Raw genomic sequence first — 19553 nt, 5'->3', positions numbered from 1 at the left:
CACAAAGTTAAAGTTCAGTACCGCGTTTCACCGTCAGACTGATGGGCAGTCGGAACGTACGATTCAGACCTTGGAAGACATGCTTCGAGCCTGTATGATGGACTGGAAGGGAGAGTGGGATTTCCACATCAGTTTGGCGGAATTCGCGTATAACAACAGCTATCATGCGAGCATTGGGATGGCCCCATACAAAGCTTTGTATGGGAGGCCATGTCGATCACCTGTTTACTGGGATGAGGTTGGCGAACGAAGTTTGGAGGCACCTATAGTTTTGTAACACTATACTCAACAAGTGCAGATGATTCGAGAACGACTCCGTACCGCTCAGAGTCGACAGAAAAGCTATGCAGATAGACGCCGATGAGAGCTTACTTTCGATATTGGCGAGATGGTTTTTGTTAAAGTATCTCCGACGAAGAGCGTATTTCGGTTCGAGAAGAAGGGAAAGCTAAGTCCTAGATACGTCGGACCGTTCGAAATCCTGGAGCGGATTGGAGAAGCAGCTTACCGCGTGGCGTTACCTCCGCAGTATGCTCAGATCCATAATGTTTTTCACGTATCCATGTTGAGGAAGTATGTTCACGATCCATCGCACATCATTCATTATGATGAAGTGGACATTAGAGGGGACTTGACATTCGAAGAAAGACCAGTGGAGATCGTCGACCGTCGTGACCAAGTGTTAAGATCAAAGACCATTTCCTTTGTAAAGGTTCGGTGGCAACATCATGGAATTGACGAATGTACTTGGGAACCTGAGAGCGATATTAGGGAAAAATATCCTGACCTGTATTTTTGATTCTTCAAGGTAATAAATATTTCGCGGACGAAATTCTTTTAAGAGGGGTAGGATGTAAAACCCCATTTAAAAAAAAAAATTGTTTGGACCCGGGCCGGGTCGGGTCGGGTCTGGACCCGACCCGAGCTCCTTTTTTTATTAAGGTTTTACCTAACCCGAGCTCACCCAAGCTTTCGGGCCCCGCAACCCACCCCCCTTCTCCCCCTTCGCTTGCAGGAAGATTAGGGAAACCCACCAGGGGTTTCCCCTTCCGTTGCTCCCCTGCCCCTTTAAGAGAGACGTTGGAGGGAGAGGGGAGTCACCCCTCCCTCTTGCAGCCCTTGCCCCCCCTCCGCGCCGGTCTCCTCCCTGCTGCGCACGCCGCCGATGCCGGCCACCACTCCCAGGTACGCCGCTCTCTTCTCCTCTCTCTTCTCTTCTCCTCCCTCTTCTTTTCTTCACCCCCCCTTCTGTCACCTCGCCGGGAGGCCGACAGGCGGCACACGGTCCCTGCCGCGCCCTCCCACGTCCCCTGATGCCTTTCGGAGGGTCGACAGGGAGCCCTCAGGCCCTGTCGCCTTTTTTTTTCCTTTCTGCTGGGGCTGTCGGAGGGCCGACAGGGATTCAGTCACCCCTGCGGCACCCCTTTTTGCCTGTCATCTTTGGGGTCGCCGTGGCTCGGTCTGGCAGAGGCTAGGGCCCCTGCCATTCGTTGACTCTTCCAGGCAGGGGCCGAGGCCCTGCCACCTCACCACCATCGGCAGGGGCTGGGCCCCTGCCGTCTCGTGTCTGTCGGCAGGGGCTCAGCCCCTGCCACTTCATCGTTTCTGGCAGGGGCTCAACCCCAGCCACTTTCATTTTTCCGGCAGGGGCTCAGCCCCTGCCACTTCATTGTTGCTGGTAGGGGCTCAGCCCCTGCCACTTCATCGTTGCTGGCAGGGGCTCAGCCCCTGCCACTTTCATTTTGCCGGCAGGGGCTCAGCCCCTGCCACTTCATCGTTGCTGGCAGGGGCTCAGCCCCTGCCACTTGGTTGTTTCTGACAGAGGCTCAGCCCTGCCACTTTAGCATTTCTGGCAGGGGCTCAGCCCCTGCCACATTTATTTTGCCGGCAGGGGCTCAGCCCCTGCCGCTTCTTTGCGTTTGGCAGAGGCTGACCCCCCTGCCGCCTCAGTATTTTTTTCGACAGAGGGCTCAACCCCTGTCACCCCGCGTCTGTCTGCAGGCAAGGGCTCGCCCCTTGTCATTTTTCTGATTTCGGCCAGCAGGGGCACACCCCTGCTGCCTCTCTCTTTTCCATAGGCAGGCTTGTTTTTCTATTTCTCCGCATAATAATTAACGTAGCACTGTTGCAGACGTCGCATCGGACCCCCGCTCTGGCTCCGCGGCCCGAGCCTCGTATCATCTACATGCGTAGATGCACGCAGCTGCACGACATCCCGAAGTAGGGGAAAGTCGCAGGAATAGTATGTATGAACAAAATAAAATAAGACTTCTGAGATAGAATAGTTATTTTGCATAGTTGCGTATATGAAGAAGTATTGGTTGGTCAAAGTTTTATTCTTTGTGATTCTTTTGAAATTGCATAATGTAAATTCTTTGGGTAGACTCATTCTAGAAAGAATCAAGTAGTTTACTTGGCATGCCTGTTTACGTGTAGGATTGCTTAACTCATAATTGTCTATTATGCATGCTTATTTCATTGAAACTGCATACTTAAGACAGACTTTGTGAATAGACTCAAAACCACTGCAATTGCTATTGTAACCGAACCTTAAGGCAGGTACGATATGAATTTTATGTAAGATCATGGAGTGTATTGAAGTGTGAAATCTACACTGATTTTGAGGTGGTAATATCGGCCTCCACAAGCCAATTGATCAGAAAAGCAAAACATGTCATGTAGGAACAAAAAGAATCATAAAACATTATGTTGCCCTCTCATCGTAGTTGTACCTCTAGGAAGGTACGATCGTACTTTTGGACATGCACATCTCATGTGGGTTACGATGGTGGGATGATGAGGTTGTAGCAACCTCGATGAGTGCAATTAGCACAATGCTGAGATCACATAAATGGTGACCATTCGCCTTCATAGGCAAGATGATCGAGTAGGTCTAATGGACCAGAGCATGTAGGATGGGGCGGCGGTTAAGAATCCCTCATCGTACCCATCCGATCTTCACGGTTCATCAAGGGAGAGGATGGATGGTACAAAGACTCCGATGGACATGTTATTAACAACCACCCTACGGGCAAAAGACTCGGTTTTCCCCAGTCATCGGAGTTAGGGCAATTGGGATTACCATAAATTATCCTAGGTGGTAACTCCCAGGCACCTCTGCAGAAGTTGGATGCATCCTTGGGCCACGAATGCCTTTGGGGATTTACTCTCTTGGTCACTTACCGTCCCCTTAGGATCAGACTCAGTCAGCCATCCGGGTTAATGAAAACACCTGACATAATAAACCCCCGGATCGGTCTCGGCTGTTTCTACGTTTCGCGTCTGTGCGTACCCACAGGCCAGTTAATATCAGAACTTAAAGAATATATTGATGATTAGTTGTAGATGACTGAGACTTACACTGCTTCAACTAACAGCTCTTTGCACTTATTACATTTGTTAGAATAGACTACAATTGCTTTAATTGCTTAAATATCATAACTGCTTATTTCATGAATGTCCTGTTTTATTTTCATTTTACTTATCTGTTCGTGCACCTACTGGTTTGTTATGAAACTGACCCATTTCATGGGCAAGTGAGGAGTAGGACTTCACTGGCGGCCGATGGCGTGGTGCAACATGGATCAAGATTCATCTTCTTTCTGCTGGCGACTTGGCTCTGGGTCTTTTTGGAGTTTTCTTTAGATTTATTGAACTTTGGAATAAAATGCTCATTTTGTAATAAACTGCAGATTTTAATCTATTGCCTTATTTCTTAAATTCCTTTAAGTGGTTATACATGTGAATAATGGTTTTTCAGCTAACGTACCCAGGATTGTTGACTTGTGTTCCTTTCTAAATGTCTTCCGCTGTAGTTTTTAAAAGTTAAAACTTTAAATCTTTGAAAGGTTTTTCGATAAGGTTTTCGAAACCACAAGTCGAAATTTTGGGGTATTACATAGTTAGTACCTCAGTCTGGTCATCTGTTTGGGGATGATAAGAAGTACTGATGGCTAGCTTGGTCTCCTACAACTGAAAGAACTCTACCAAGAAGGTATTGATGAATACCAGGTCTCTGTCACTGACGATGGTTTGGGGCATCCCGTATAGGCAAAATACCTCACACATAAACAATTCTGCGATGGATATAGCAGTGTACAGGTGAGACATGACCAAGTAGTGCTCATAATTGGGGACATGATACACCACTATCATGACAATGGACTTTCCCCGCACGGAGGAAAGTCTATACGATGATCCCATCCGAGAGCATCTCCTTCACTAGCCGCTCAATCTCCAACTTCTAAGTGTGTGTATATCTGTAGGTTAAAACATTAGCGAGCTTGGTCCTTGTCTTAATCAAAATTGCATGATCGTGACACCAAGAGGGGAGAAAGCCCTTTGGCTCGTCAAACAACATGCCAAACTCCTAGAGCAAGGCCTCTAAATCGTTTTGCATCTCTATTGGGGTCGTGGGAACCCCATCCACCACCATCATAACAAATATTTGTGACACACCCTCCCAAACTACCTTGGTGCGCTATTTAGACTTGGCCAGAGAAACATGTGTTCGTGGAGGGGCTCAGATTGACACCTAATGGACTCCATATTCGAACTCCATAATCATGTTCTTGAAATTTCACCTAACAAAACCCAATGACTGGAGACACTACATTCCTAACACTACCACTACAAGAAATTTGTGGATTAGTGATGACCTCAATCAATCGCTAAGTTGTCGCCAATCCGTCGCTAAATAGTTTAGCGACGGATTAGCGTCGGCTTAGCGACGAATAGCTTCCATTGCAAAATTATAGTCGCTAATTTATGACGAAAACTATCTGTCGCAAATTTTATCACTAATTTACGATGAATTAGCGAATGCCATGATTTGTCGCAAGGTCATCATTACTATACAAAGATTTTGGTTTTGCGACAGATTAAAATTCATCACAAAAATATTGGCTGATTCACATTTGCGACTGATTAATATTTATCCCTAATCCGTCGCTAAATTGGATGTCGGTAGTAAATAGCGATGGAAAATATCCATCGCTAATCCATCACAAACAAGGAAAAAAATTTAAAAAGATTGTTTAAAACATAAATATCGAGAAAAAATTTTCGTGATACAATTTATATTTCCTGTATATAAAAAATAAAGTACATATAAAAAGCAACTAAAACAATTTATCGATCCACTATAATTTTTGCCAAGTTCTAATTATTTACAAGTGAACATTTATATTTTTGAAACAACAAGAAGGCGCAACAAATTCAACACATGAATCTAATCATCATCAAGATTTTGTGCATCATCTTTTTCATTGTCTCGATCTGCCCCTTCAGTTCCTCTACGTTGATTATCTTCAACAACCTACAAGAGAAAAGAAATGTTAGTATTGATAAACAAAATATAATGAAATAAATTATATGCAATACACCTAAGTTAAGGCAATCAGAGTAACATGAAATCTAACGAGATGCAATACATCACATGAAACTTTCATACCTGAGAGGCACCTGCAGACTAAGTTCTCCTGTCCAAAAAAAACTGCATGACTCATTACGAACAATGTCAGAAATTGCTTCATGTAAATAGTCATGCATCATGTCCTTAACGAGCTGGCATACACCATCCCAAGAATTAAGCAGGTCAGTTGGATGCTTGGAGAACTCTGTAAGCCCATGACTGGAGGAAGCAACGACTAGTGAGGTGTTCATATTACTCCCAAACCCGAACACACGACCCTTTTTGGGTTCACCTGTTGCAGTCACCCATGCTGCAAGATCAAAAGATGGATGGTGAGTGGAGTCATCGTTATATCGCTCTATCATCTGTTGCTTATATGACTCCTACAAAGTAATGATTACAGTATAAATTAATAATTAAGAATTACAATATTTATGATAACTTGTATATTATAATGTTTATTAATACAATAAATACATATCATTGTCGTTCTCGCCTTCTCTAATACAAACTCTCTCGTGGTCTTACGTTTATGTGTTTCAACAAACACATCTTTGTATGACACAATGCCTCCTTTTTCTGTTTCCTGCGAAGTTAAATGATAAAAAAATTATTTAACAGATTTGCAACAATACTTATAAAATTGATAATATATAGATTGATGAGTTACCATTTTCTTTAGGTGGCTCCCAAAAGTCCAAGATCCACCTGTATGTAAATAGGCATCAAGCATTTTCGCTCGGTTTTGTGCAACCTTCGTGGAGCGGTTTGAAAATTCATGCCTCGCCCACTTGTCACACATTGCATCCCAAACATCTGACCTGATAGTAGGAGATTCATGCCCCTTCCACTACAGTGGATCATCTATCACGCCAGATGCTTTTCTTGCTGCAGTATTCATATTGTGCAACATAATTGCAAATCGATTGGTAACCACCTTCTACCATACCTTTCTCGCATCCTACTCCTCCATCGTAGTCGCGAAGCGATTCGAAAACTATAAATATTTTCAGAAAGTTAGTAAACATGAATATAAAAAAAAATTAAATATGAAACACATTAAATATGAGAAACGATTGTATACCATGAATGAAGACCATAATCTGTCCAACACCTCCTTCGGGTACTCTTTCCATTGAGCGATCGATCCTGGTAGATGTTGAACTAGTGAATTCCTAATCTCTCGTATTACTTCTTGTGGCTCGAACCTTGCGCTGCACATGAATTGGTATACATTAACTATCAATATACAATATTTCTAAGATAATTGTATAGGATAAATGAAAATGAAATACTTATGGTCGATTATCGATATACACTATTTGAATGAGTCTTCTTGTGTCAGACTGAGAAGACCCTGCATCCAGCGTTGTCTCGTGACTTGTATGAACAACTGGTGTAGGTGGATCATGTGCAGGCAAAACATCATCTGTAGAAAAATGAATTAGAAATTCACAGAACGTGCATTTAAACTAGTCAAGTATACAATCAGTTAAATGATATACCTATCAAAGCAGCCTGTGAAAATGAAGGTTGAGACTGGCTACCACTGGGTGATCGACCACTATAGCCTCCACGAACCATATTCTAACAAATAAAAAATGTCATGCAATATATTCAAACCTTGCAATACCTTCAAATCATTCAAATCATTGCAATACATTTCAATACATTAAAATAATTCAAATCATTCACATCAAATATTGCAATATATTCAAGTAATTCAAACATGTTAAAATATATTCAAATCATAACTTTATATGTATCCAAGATACATAATCAAAGAATAAAAAATATCTTGCAATATATTCAAACATTGTAATACCTTCAAATAATTCAAATCATTGCAATACATTTCAATACATTCAAATCATTCAAATCATTCACATCAAATATTGTAATATATTTAAATCATTCAAACTCGTTAAAATACATTCAAATCATAACTCTATACGTATCGAAGATACATAATCAAAGAATAAAAAATGTCATGCAATACATTTAAACATTGCAATACCTTCAAATCATTCAAACCATTGCAATATATTTCAATATATTCAAATAATTTAAATCATTCACATCAAATGTTGCAATACATTCAAATCATTCAAATACGTTACAATACATTCAAATCATAACTCTATACGTATCGAAGATACATAATCAAAGAATAAAAAATGTCATGCAATACATTCAAACATTGCAATACCTTCAAATCATTTCAATACATTCAAATCATTCACATCAAATAGAGGTTTGTATTACAAGATTTATTTCACTAGCTCGAGAATTTGTCCTCATCACTTGTTTGACTTTCATATTCTTCTTCCTCCTCCTCCTCTTCTTCTTCTTCTTCTTCATCATCATCTTTTTCTTCTTCTTCATTGTCTTTTACATATTACTTTAAATCCATACGGGCCTTTAGATTATCCTTCATTTTCCCTTTAACATTCATTATTGTATTAAATACATTATCAAATACATTTTTCTCCACATGCATCATATTCAAATTATGTCGTATCAATAAGGTCGACCAATATGGTAGTTCCCAACATATAGATTTCTTTGTCTAATTGTGATCCTTTCTAAATCCAAAGAAGGACGTCAAGCTAAGAGCACCTGTCAGTCCATATAAAAAGTATCACAATCTTCTTAAAATCTCTATGTCAGACAATCTTGTGGGTAAACCTTTCATTTCAGTTGTGCATGCACAAAACATATTCCTTTGTCATCGGAACAAATGGTCGCTGGGTAGAAATCAACAGTGACACTCAAACCAGAACGACTTCTTTCCATGCATCAATTTAAATGATTTTGTATCCTCCATGAAGTACAAACATGCCAACCTCCCATGTGTGCTCCAACCAGATAACATACCATATGAAGGAAAGTCACTGATTGTCTATAAAACAACAACCTTCATATTGAAATTTTGTTTTTTGTGGGCATCGTACGTGAGAATAACGTCATCCCACAATACTTTCAGTTCATCAATCAATGACCTTACACATTGATTTTAGCTCGGAGAGGTCAGACCAAGGATCAATAGAGACAAGAAAAGATTTTGACGCTGCATACACAAGCTTGGAGGAAGGTTGTATAAAGTTACAAATACTGGCCAACACGAGTATGGAGTTGATCTACCCCCAAATGGATTAAATCCATTTGTATATAAACCGAGCCTAACATTTCATACTTCCGTTGTGAAGTTCTGATGAGTACGATCAAAGTGCTTCCAAGCTTCCGAGGATGCCCACATGACAGACATGATCTAGTATTTTCTTGATCTTTCAAATACAACATGCAGTGATTTGGACAATCATCAATCTTTTGATACCCTATACCTAGAGTGTTGACCATAACCTTCGCACAATAGAAATTTTGTGGTAATTTCTCATCTTTGGGCAACATACACTTCATAATAGAGCACAAACGATCAAAACATGATTGACTCAAATTAAACTTGGACTTCAAATTCAGTAGTTGAAGAACTGCAGACAAGATAGTGTGACTCTCGCAACCATTCCAAAGTAGCTCATCAACATCTCTAAGTAAATCATAAAATCTGCTAGCTACATCGTTTGATGCTTCTTTCTCTACCCTAGTTGTTACATCAGTAGGACCCATAGCAGAACCCAGTTTTGGTCCTACAGCATCAAATATCAAATCCATATAAGAATTATCGTGCACCACATCCACCCGTGCATTAAAATTGTTCCTAAATTCTTTACCATGAAACGTCCAATTCTGATAATCACTTACAAAACCCTTATTGTATAGGTGATGTCTAACGTTATGAGGTTTTACAAATTGATTGTTCTTATAAATCTTGCAGAGACACCTAATCCGACCTGTGGGATCCACTGTATTGACACTTGCCATTGCAAATTCAATAAAACTTTCAACACCATCTATATATTCAAGTGATACCTCATTGTCAACTATCCTACGGTACATCCATTCACGGTTTGCAGTCATTTTGTTGTATGATGTTACAAATATTATCCTAACCAGTTAGAAGAGAATCATCAGAATGCTATGATGAAGAAAATATTAAATTTATCATGCATTCGTGGTAGATATAATGATTTGATATATATCACACACACACACACACACACACACACACATATATATATATATATATATATATATATATATATATATATATAATGTCATATAATCACAAGAACTATGATGCATGCATTGATAACTTAATATTTTTATGTGCAAACTATTCATAACATGATATATTCATTTGAAGCATGTTTTTATGATACAATTTCACATAAAAGACACAAACAAATTAAAAGTAACTTCATGCAAGCATGGATAGAATCACATCAAATATTACAATATATTCAAAACATTCATATCAAAACAATGTCAAACATGTACCTGCAACAAACACATTTTAATATACCGCTAACTACTACCATGACTAGCATGTAATCCGAACTCCAAAAATAATAACACTTCTATTCCCATACATTAAAATCATGCTCAACATGATCTTCGAACTTCATCAAAGCAGTCCTATATATTGACAACTAAGTGAGTGTGTGAACAGAAAAGTGTTGCATCCAATAAATTAAATAACATGTGATGCACTTGCATCACTTACCACGAGTATTTACCTAATTTGCAGTTTTCAAAATCCTTGTTCAGTTTTCTCCTACCTTGTGAGGTTGCGACGCACTCGAGTGTCTACGAGTGTAAATGATACGGGGCTCGGGCCGCGGAGTCAAAAGGCGGATGCTGCGTAAGACTGTAAAAGTGTGAAGACTTAGAAGGTTGTAGCCATACTAAAGAACAAAAAGTGACACGTGTACGACCCTTGTCCGCCATTCTACTGTCGGCCTCCCGTTAACCACAAAGAGAGAGAGGGCAGGGGGCCACCAGCCTGTATTTGCTAGGAGGGAGGGTGCCGAGCCCCCCCCCTCACTCTGCTCTTTTTCCCTTGCCGACCAAGTGCGTCAGCTGAAGCTGCAACCCTCCCCCTTTTGCCTCCTATTTTTTTCAACCAAGAGGAAGCGTCGTCTGACTCTTCCCCTCCTTCCTTCACCTTGTGTGAACATAATGGTCGGACGCCATTGTCCCTTCTCACAGAAGCCGCTCACCTCTCGCCCCCCTCATTTTTCTTCCTCCCTAATTTATGGCAAAATCACTTGCCGTGGGTCGTGCTTGACCCCTAAGTCACCCTACCAAGCTGAGCTCAGTTTGAACCGAGCCCAGCCTGGTTCGCTTAGCTGAAGGGCTCAGTCCCTTTTGAGATGGGGCCCTTCGGCAACCACAGAGAGAGAGAGAGGGGGGCAGGAGATGCGGCAGGGGGCCACAGGCCTCCTGCCGGCCTCCCGTCAACCAAAGAGAAAGAGAGGAGGGCACGACAAGGGTTGCCGGCCCTCCGGCAACCCAAAAGAGAGAGAGGGGGGCGGGAGATGCGGCAGGGGACCATCGACCTCCCATCAACCACAGAGAGAGAGAGAGGGGAGGGCACGACAAAGGTTGTCGAGCCTCCGATAACCACAGAGAGGGGGGGGGGGATGCGGCATGGGGCCATCGGCCTCCGGCAACCACAGAGAGAGAGAGGGGGGTGGGATATGCGGTAGGGGTCGACAAAAGAAAAAAGAAAAGAAGAAGAAGATAGAGGGGTGGGGGGTCACCTGCGGTTGTCGGACGGGAGGTCACGGGGGCAGCGGGCGGGCGACGGGAGGTCACGGGGTGGCGGGTGGGCGACGGGAGGTCACGGGGTGGTGGGTGGGCAACGAGAGGTCGACGAACGACGATGGCGGGCGGGCGGCAAGTGGGCGATAGCAGAAAAAGAAAGGGAAAATGGGCTCGCATTAGGGATTTACAGGAAATTTAGCGACAGCTAAATTCCATTGCATACTCCGTCACAACTTTGTGACAGAGTAGCGATAAAAAAATTTTGTTGCTGAGCCGTCGCGCATTTGCGCCAGAGTTTGAGACAGAATTTGGTCATCGCTAATCCGTCGCTAACTCATGACAACATATTTTTCGTCGCTAATTCCACAAATAATTTGAATGTTAGTGACAAATATTTTTTTCTCGCTAATCCGTCGCGAATAGGCGACGAAAAAAATCCATCCCAAATAATCTTCGCTAATTGGAGTTTTTCTTGTAGTGTACGTATGCACCCTTGATCGACAATACAAACGTGTCCATGGTTAAGATTATTCCTTAGATCTCCCGTTTAACACTAGGATAAAGGGTGATGCATTGGAGTTTGTTTCATTCCAACCACCATCTTGAAGGGTTATTGAGGAAAGTTGTGCACTTGACCCTCTTTGCTATTTACATACACACGAAGTTGTGCGTTGAATCAGTGTCTATATCACTAAGGTAGACAAGTGAGTGATTCTAACTGACACTCTCATCGCCTATGGTACCTCCACACCGGCTAGTGCATGGTATAAAATCTCCAAAACCTCCTCTGAAATGTTATCACCCAGGTCAAACAACTCAACCTCACTACTCTCACCATCCCTGGCCTCACTATCGCATAGGTAAAGATTCAAGACCTTATGCTTGTGGTCTCTTATCCCTACCTCATCGCAATGATAGCAGAGATCCTTCTTGTGATGCTCCTTCATATGTACATGAGAGAGCCACTTCACCTGAACCTTAGGACATGATTCCGACATACGCCGTAGTTATGGAAGGTGCTCTGTGGCCCAATTGGTAGGCCTTTGAGGGATCATCTCCCATGCGGGTTGAGACATGGTCCTGCTAGAGGATGGGCTCACCTGGGGTGTGATCCTCTGGTTAGATGTCCCACTTGTACGAGTCCAGTGCAAGCTCATCCTAGAGAGTTTGTCCTTGACCACACAAGTCAATTCAAAACCATGCATCAGGGAGATGGGTCTTGTAGCCTGAACCACAATCTTCAAATCTAGTTTGAGTCCCGCAATAAAAGTCTCAATCAATGATTCTTAGGGCCATCCGATAACGAGGTTGCTCAACCTTTCAAACTTTGCCTGATAGTTGATGATGCTACCCTATCGGTGGATCTTGGACAACATAACATGATGGTTGACATAGGAAGATGGTCTAAACCTTATCACCAAAACTCTCAAAAAAGCCTCCTAAGAAGGCATCCCTAGATGGGTTTCTAACCAATGAAACTAACAGATAACCTATTCCTCTAGGTAAATCGAGGCAAATGCAACTCGATCCTCTTCAGGCATCTTTGTGATCCAAAAATATTGCTTGGTCCAAAACAACCAGCTTGTGGGGTCCACTCCGGCAAGCTTTAAAAACTCCAGCTTGGGTTGGCGGGCCTGATAGGGTTCATTTGTTGAACCCACAGAATGATCGCCCGAGTTGGACTCCCAATTATGATCGTTTTGATCGTTCAATCGGTTCTTGATAAAATCCTTGACCATGAAGAGTTGTTGAAAATGCTCGTCCAGTCCACACACTCCTTGATGCCTCCCACGATCTGCGTCAAGTGGCTGATTTGGGCATCCACTCGATCATACCGAGTATGGAACTCCGTATGTAGTTCTCCTACCATCTCCTCAGCCCTCATCATGTGGCTAGTTTTTAGAGTTACTGATTCAAGAAGAGCTTGGGCCCTCTTTGTATAGGTTTGGGATAACAGGGGTTCTATTGATCATTGATGCCAGTCTTAGGGAAACATGACCTCAAACATTATGCACAAAAAAAGTACGATATCAGTACCGGTCATGATGAATGCACGAACGACTGGGTAGGCATGGAGTTCCTGCACACAAGGCAGACACATCCTGGGATAACTGTCGAACATCTGGGTTGGTCAGACCCTCCCAAAAGCATCTAGGCTGCACTAGAATATGAATATGATCGTCTATGCTAGGAAAAATTCAACCATATGACTCCTAAGTCGTCGGGACTGTCCTCCAGCTCCATAAGACAAAAAAATGTCATGGGGGATGTGAACCAAATCGAATCCTTTGGATTTAATGTAGATCAGTCTTGGGACTGATCTAACACCACTTATAATAAAAATCTAATGCAATTGAATAAAATGTGATTCATAAAATAAATACGGACAACAAATCAAACCTGTACGAAAGTTGTGAAGGGCATGAGCCATTGTTACATCGTTAAAAGCAAATGACTAGATGATGTGGTTCTCGGGATTGTTACGCAGAAACCAAGAAGCCTGCATGGGATCCAAGAAAGATGCTCTAATACCATCGATAAAACCTGAACTCCCACAGAGGACAGTTCTACGAATATGGACACATGGTGCAGGGCAGGGCTTGAGAGCAAGATACACACAAGGAGGAGATCGCTCTACGCAAGGTGAGGCAAGTCTGGTTGGGCTAACAAACATGCTCCAGGCATGCAACAAAGGAGAGTGCAGGGTGTATGTCTTAGGGCAAGGGACACGGTCACGGTAGACTTTACAAGGCGTGCATGGGGCTGGGGTGTGTCACAGGAAGGAAAACCATCTGGGATAGAGAGTAACTTCTCTCCTGGCTGCGCAAGCTGCGAGGCGGTTGGCAAAGGCGACAACTGGAATGGAGAAAGGCATTCCCGACTAGCTGACGACAAACATAGATAGATGGGTGAGGGAGAATAGACGTTCTCTTGAAAGGCAAATACTCACACACAAAATCTAAGAATTGAGAGAATACCCTAAAACTTTATTAAAAAATATATAAACTAAGTACACCTACTTATAAAATTTGCAAGGGGCAAGACAGTAAAAATACAAGCACAATCTTACACTGGATGAGATTATGGAGGCATTCCACGCCTAGATAGGATTTCAAGTTGGGCGGGTTTCTCTCGAATGGATCATAAGGCTGGGCAGCTCGTCCGAATGAGATTTGGACTAGGGGTATCTGACGGATTTATAGAACCAAAGAGAGGCATGACACTTGAGGAAACAGGGGAGGAGTACCTTATGGAGCTAATAAAGAGATGCATGTTGCAGGTAGCATTGACCAATCTGGCTAGAAGATTTAAAAGATACATGATTCATGATCTTATGCGCGACCTTCACAACAACAACTACGCCTTCATCCACAAAAAAATGGGGCCGGCCTTACTATGTCAAAATAAGAAGAGGATGAATCTTGTTTGGTCTTGGAGTTGCAGACCAGAAAGCATGTTGGGAAGTTTCGACGTGTATCAATGATTGGAAGAAGCAAAGATGACATTTCATTAAAACATGGTAAGCGCACACACCAAGTCTCCGTTCTCTGTTTGTATTTGCTGATAATGTAATGCTATATATCCTGCATATTTTCAAAACTTTCAAGCTTTAAATTGCTATGGGGTGTTGGACTTAGATGGGCCTACATTGAAACACTACCTAATGGGATTGAAAAGTTGTTCCTTTTAAGGTACTTGAGTCTGAGGAGAACCAAGGTCAAGATACTCCCAGTATCTTGTGGTAAAATCCAAAACCTTCAAGCATTAGATATTAGAAGGACCAACATCAAAAGCTCATTAAAAGAGATTAAAGATGAGTGGTTTGCGCCATTTATGCATGTTTGATGCTTATAGTGCTCTTATGGTGAAGTACCAGCAGGAATTGGCAGTTTAAGATCCCTAGAAACATTGACTGGTGTAGAGGGTGAGAAAGAAATGGTTAGAGAAATTAGCAACTTGACTGAGCTCAGAAGATTTGAGATATTGGGGGTTAAGAATGAAGACATGCAGGAGCTTTGCTCATCCCTCCAAAAGATGGATCACCTCTTTAGGTTGAGCATCCATTCTGAAGAGACACTTCGATTAGATTCATTACTTACAGTTCCTCCACCACTCCTTAAAACAATGGAATTAGATGGTCACCTGGAAAAGCTACCACCTCCACTTGGATCACTTAACAACCTTGCCACACTAAAGTTGAGTAACTGCAAAGCAAGTGAAGATCCCTTTCTATTCCTTCAGTCATTGCCAAACGTGGTATATCTCCAGCTTGATAATGCTCATGATGGACAACAATTGCAGTGTGATTCCAATGGCTTTCGAAGGCTTATGAGGCTAAGACTTTCTAATTTGAAATGCTTATAAATGGTGGTTTTGGAAGGCGCAATGCCAATGCTGAAGGAACTGTATATTGATAATTATTGGGAAATTGATGGTTGTTCCCCAAGGCATGGTGCATCTCACCAACCTCCAAGATTTGTTGTTCCATGGCATGTCAAGTGAATTCATGGAAAGGTTGAGGAATGATGGAGGTGAAATGGCACTTCAAGTCACTCTCCTAGTGATGATGATTTTCTCTATGTCTGAAGAATTGGATAAAAAAATCAGTAACCTTTTCAGTAATTCCCCTTCTAGCTTTCCACTTTTTTTGTGTATGTACTTCAATTCCTTCTGTTGATGGTCCTTTGTATTAGCTTTGATTCTTTTTGTTGGTAGTGCTTTGTATTTTCTTGTTGTAAGTCTTTTCTTTCGATTCTTAAGTCAAGTTGGTTCTCTGCTTACCATAAGTTTTTCTTGTCAATTTAAGAAGGAAAAGAAAAGAAAAACCATCAGTGCTATGTTCGAATTTCTCATCCTTTGTAACAAGAGTATCTTTGCAAAACGGGGGTGTCGGTATCAAGGCAATCAATTTTTTTTTTAAGATGGTTAGTGATCAGCTCTGCAGTGACGAATATTTAATGACAAATCAGCCAAGATTTTGGGCTACACTTGGTAAATTGCTTTCTTTGAATGCATCCATGCACCAAGCAGGGGACTTCTTACTCCAACAGCGGAGCACACTCTGGCTGCATTCGTGTTACCTGTAGTTAACTTGGCACACAAAACACACTGGTTTGTTCTCAGCCATCCAAAACCTGTTTAGGATGCGGTTATGCTGAGATTCCTTTCATGCTGTGAATGGGGTTTTGTTTCTGCTGTTTGTTGTTTAATGTTTATCTTCTGTTACTTACTGTTGTATTGCTCTGGATATACATTGATCAAAATGTAGGTGATGCCTTGTCATCAGTGTCCTGTAACCAGATACTCTACTAGTTGATGCTTTAATGAGTTTTTTTTTTTGTTTCCTCATATTCTAGACCTGTTTCAGACCAACTATTTGGATGTTTAATAAATTAAAGATGGTTTATTTTTGGCTTGTTCTGTTGCTGTTATGGAATCCTACTAATCTTATGATACTGATTTCAGCCTCTCTTTGCAGGTTAAGGCATGTGATAATGCTTGTAGAATGTGAAGTTCTTTATAGTGCACCATTTACCTATTTAATAATGTGTCATTCTCAATCGTATGAATGACACCCACTCTTTCTACTGGAGCTAAAATAAACAAGAAAGTTGCATTATCAACACAGAGGCCTATACCAGCAAGCATAGGCATACAACCACATAAACACTATATGCACATACATACACGTCTAAACTCACAATGTAACACATGAATTTCTTTCATCGGGCACAACTGTCATGTTGGATAGAAACACATGAATGGATGGGGATGTACAGTCATAGACTTGGTATGTCTCTCTAGCCTGTTTCTTGCATGAACTTAGTTGGAAATTGCACTGAGGTGCTTTCATCAGCCAATTCAGACATTCATACTGTATCAAATGTACAAGGGTTATGAGCACATGCACATGTACACTTCTAAAGAACTCTACATACGCTTCCACTGAATGCATGCATTAAAAAGGATAAACTTCTAGTAATGTTGCAGGTACCACTAACAATTTTGATACATCCACACCCTGTTCTGATTTGAATTTTTCATCCATCACACTTTCCATTGATCACTGCTTGCATGAAGGAAGATTTCTCATTGCCATCAGCTTGCCATCCAATCCAATCACCCTGTCCCTCAGTGCCAACATGTTCCTCTTGAACTCCTGGCACTGGGCCATGTTCATCAGTTTCCCTTTATGTGTTCCCTTCCATGTCCTTCCAAACTTACTCTTGTTCCCCTGACTTTCACAATGAACTCACAGCTCACAAATTAGTCACTGGATATCAGCCAGTACGGTAGTGGTTTTTTGGCAAGCATAGCCTCCAAAGTTGAATTCCACCTACAATGTGTCAGGAAGCAGCCAACTGCTTCACTTTACGGTACCTCTCTCTGTGGAGCCCAGTCCACCACCTTCTCCCTACATCTAACTCTCTCTAAGAACCCAGTTGGCAGCATTGCTTGCCATATGGCTCTTAACACCCGAAAAAATGGCTTACTCAATGGTTCCAATGTCATTGCTAACTCAAATACATGATGTTGTGCTGAGAGGCTAACCTATCTTCCAAATGAGAGAGAAATCACTGAAACAGTACTCTGCTTGATGTGCCTTGTTAGTGGCCCTACATGGTATATGTGGAGCTGGTGAAAGCATGGTGTCCACAAGAGTGATTGAAGGTTGTTGGTAATCTTTATTTTCTTTTGGAAACGAGTCACTAAAATCCACTATAGGGATGATGCCCTTTGAAAGGTACCTAACCAAAACTTAAACCTGAAGAGCTGGGAAGTTGCATTCTCCAACTAACTATGGAAGGTAGGCTGACTTTATCATTGGTAGATAATAAGGTATCTGACCATCCCTTCTATTATAGGTGCACCTTAATGAAATAGACAAACACACGGCTTTCATTTTCTTAAATTCTTACAAGAGACCTTATTTCATACAAGTCAATCACATCTGTTGTGTCAGTTTAGTCGAAACAACTTTCCCCTATAAGTTTAACTCATTGACACCATACACATGTTCACATAAGAGACATTCGAGCGATAATACTTTTTTTTCTAATAATACAACTTATAATGAGGATTCTCGAAGGCTGGGTCGACAGGATACGTCATTTTTGTGTATTTTTTCATCAAGGATTATATATACATAAGTTGAGATCTTTTTGACATAGCTTGATAGTGAGTCCTGTTGAGCTCGCTTCTTCTGCACCCTACTGTCCATGCATACCTCCCTTTCCATCACGGAGTGCTCTGGATCCACTGAATATCATCAGAATTCAGGTCCACTATCCTGGTTCAGCTCTTTATGGTCAGATACATGACCTCTGCTTCAAACGAAAAATGGTCGAGGCACTGGAGATGGTCGATCTCATGGACTGCCACCAACTTGAGATTTTGCATCCCTATCATTGAGAGTCCGGCAGCATCGATCGCCTAGCATTTGTCTGAATCAAAATGAGCCCTTCCATCCACCGAATGTGCCAATTCTTTTCCCAGTCTGTTGAACCGTCTTCGATTGCCATGATCTCCCCATAGAAACCTGATTCGATCTTATATCGGCTGACTTGTAATTGGTCCTCTCAGTGAAACTGAATGGTGCCACAACCACCCACCTAAAGAATGACCTTGTGAAGAGCAAGCTCAGCTCCGGCACTCCAAATGACAGATTCTCGTTCAAGATGGCGTACGTTAGAGTTCGCCGAGCAGGTGGCCACCAGGGCATGTTACTGAAGGAGTAGCGTGCAACCGAACGGTCGAAGCTGGCGACATGCTGGTGGTGGCCAGAATTCATGGAGGATGATTCATCAGATATGTCACAGACACCACATCTGGGCTGGATCAGCCGTTCCACTGCTGCTGCATCCAAGGCCCCAGTGGTGTTGAGGATGAAATTCGGTTGGCATGTGCCGATTGCCTCCTCGAGATCCCCATCAAACTCCTCAGAGAATTTATCAGCAGCGTAAGCGAGGTAATCGAAATGATTAAAGTATCGGTTTAAGGAAGCGAGCCCAGCGGCATTTTGTCCTCTATGACAGCCGGAGAGGTGTCGAAATTCTTGCCATTTGTGGGTTTTAACACCAACAGCAGCAGAGCCTAACATCCGGCCGATGCCACCATGAAGACAGAGCAGCACTAGAACGACAACGAGGGGTGTGTAGCCCATGAAAGTTTCTTTTGGACTATGGTTCTTATCTTAGAGAGAAGGCACGGGCTAAGTGTATGATGTGGCTGTTTAGTGCGTTATGTGCATTATATAAACAAATTTGTTGGAAAGTTTGCTTTGACTTGCTACGAATTTTCTTTGGTGTTACGCATGGGGGTGGAAAAAGCTTCATCCTTGGTGGGAAATTTCCTCTGATTTGCTGCCGACTTTCTTTGCCCCTTCCAGGAGGTTGGAAAAAGCTTTCTCCTTGGTGGGAAATTTGATTGTGCGTGTGTAATATCACAAATATATGAAAATGCCACTGATATT

General features: G+C 42.1%; 2 protein-coding genes across 2 annotated transcripts; one reads left to right on the top strand and one right to left on the bottom strand.

Annotated features, from left to right (window-relative positions):
• Positions 1-13539: 13539 nt before the first annotated feature.
• On the top strand, positions 13540-15445 carry LOC149818572 (disease resistance protein RPM1-like). The gene is made up of 2 exons (XM_089986248.1): positions 13540-13723; positions 14952-15445. Exons 1-2 carry the CDS (start codon positions 13540-13542, stop codon positions 15443-15445), a joined length of 678 nt encoding a protein of 225 aa, XP_089842374.1.
• A 3085-nt stretch (positions 15446-18530) lies between these two features.
• LOC149818571 (metalloendoproteinase 5-MMP-like) lies at positions 18531-19244 on the bottom strand. The gene has a single exon (XM_089986246.1). It carries the CDS (start codon positions 19242-19244, stop codon positions 18531-18533), a length of 714 nt encoding a protein of 237 aa, XP_089842372.1.
• Between the last annotated feature and the right edge of the window lie 309 nt (positions 19245-19553).

This window comes from Nuphar pumila, chromosome 13 (assembly GCF_984573655.1).
Source record: "Nuphar pumila chromosome 13, dmNupPumi1.hap1.1, whole genome shotgun sequence".
Classification (NCBI taxonomy): Eukaryota; Viridiplantae; Streptophyta; class Magnoliopsida; order Nymphaeales; family Nymphaeaceae; genus Nuphar; species Nuphar pumila.
This window is presented reverse-complemented; position numbering and strand designations above follow the sequence as displayed.

Excerpts from the sequence above, each read along its gene's own strand:
- LOC149818572 (XM_089986248.1), top strand. The coding sequence starts at position 13,540 with ATGATGTGGTTCTCGGGATTGTTACGCAGAAACCAAGAAGCCTGCATG. Across the intron at positions 13,724-14,951 it reads AGGAGATCGCTCTACGCAAG|TACCAGCAGGAATTGGCAGT; the intron begins GTGAGGCAAGTC and ends CTTATGGTGAAG.
- LOC149818571 (XM_089986246.1), bottom strand. The coding sequence starts at position 19,244 with ATGGGCTACACACCCCTCGTTGTCGTTCTAGTGCTGCTCTGTCTTCAT.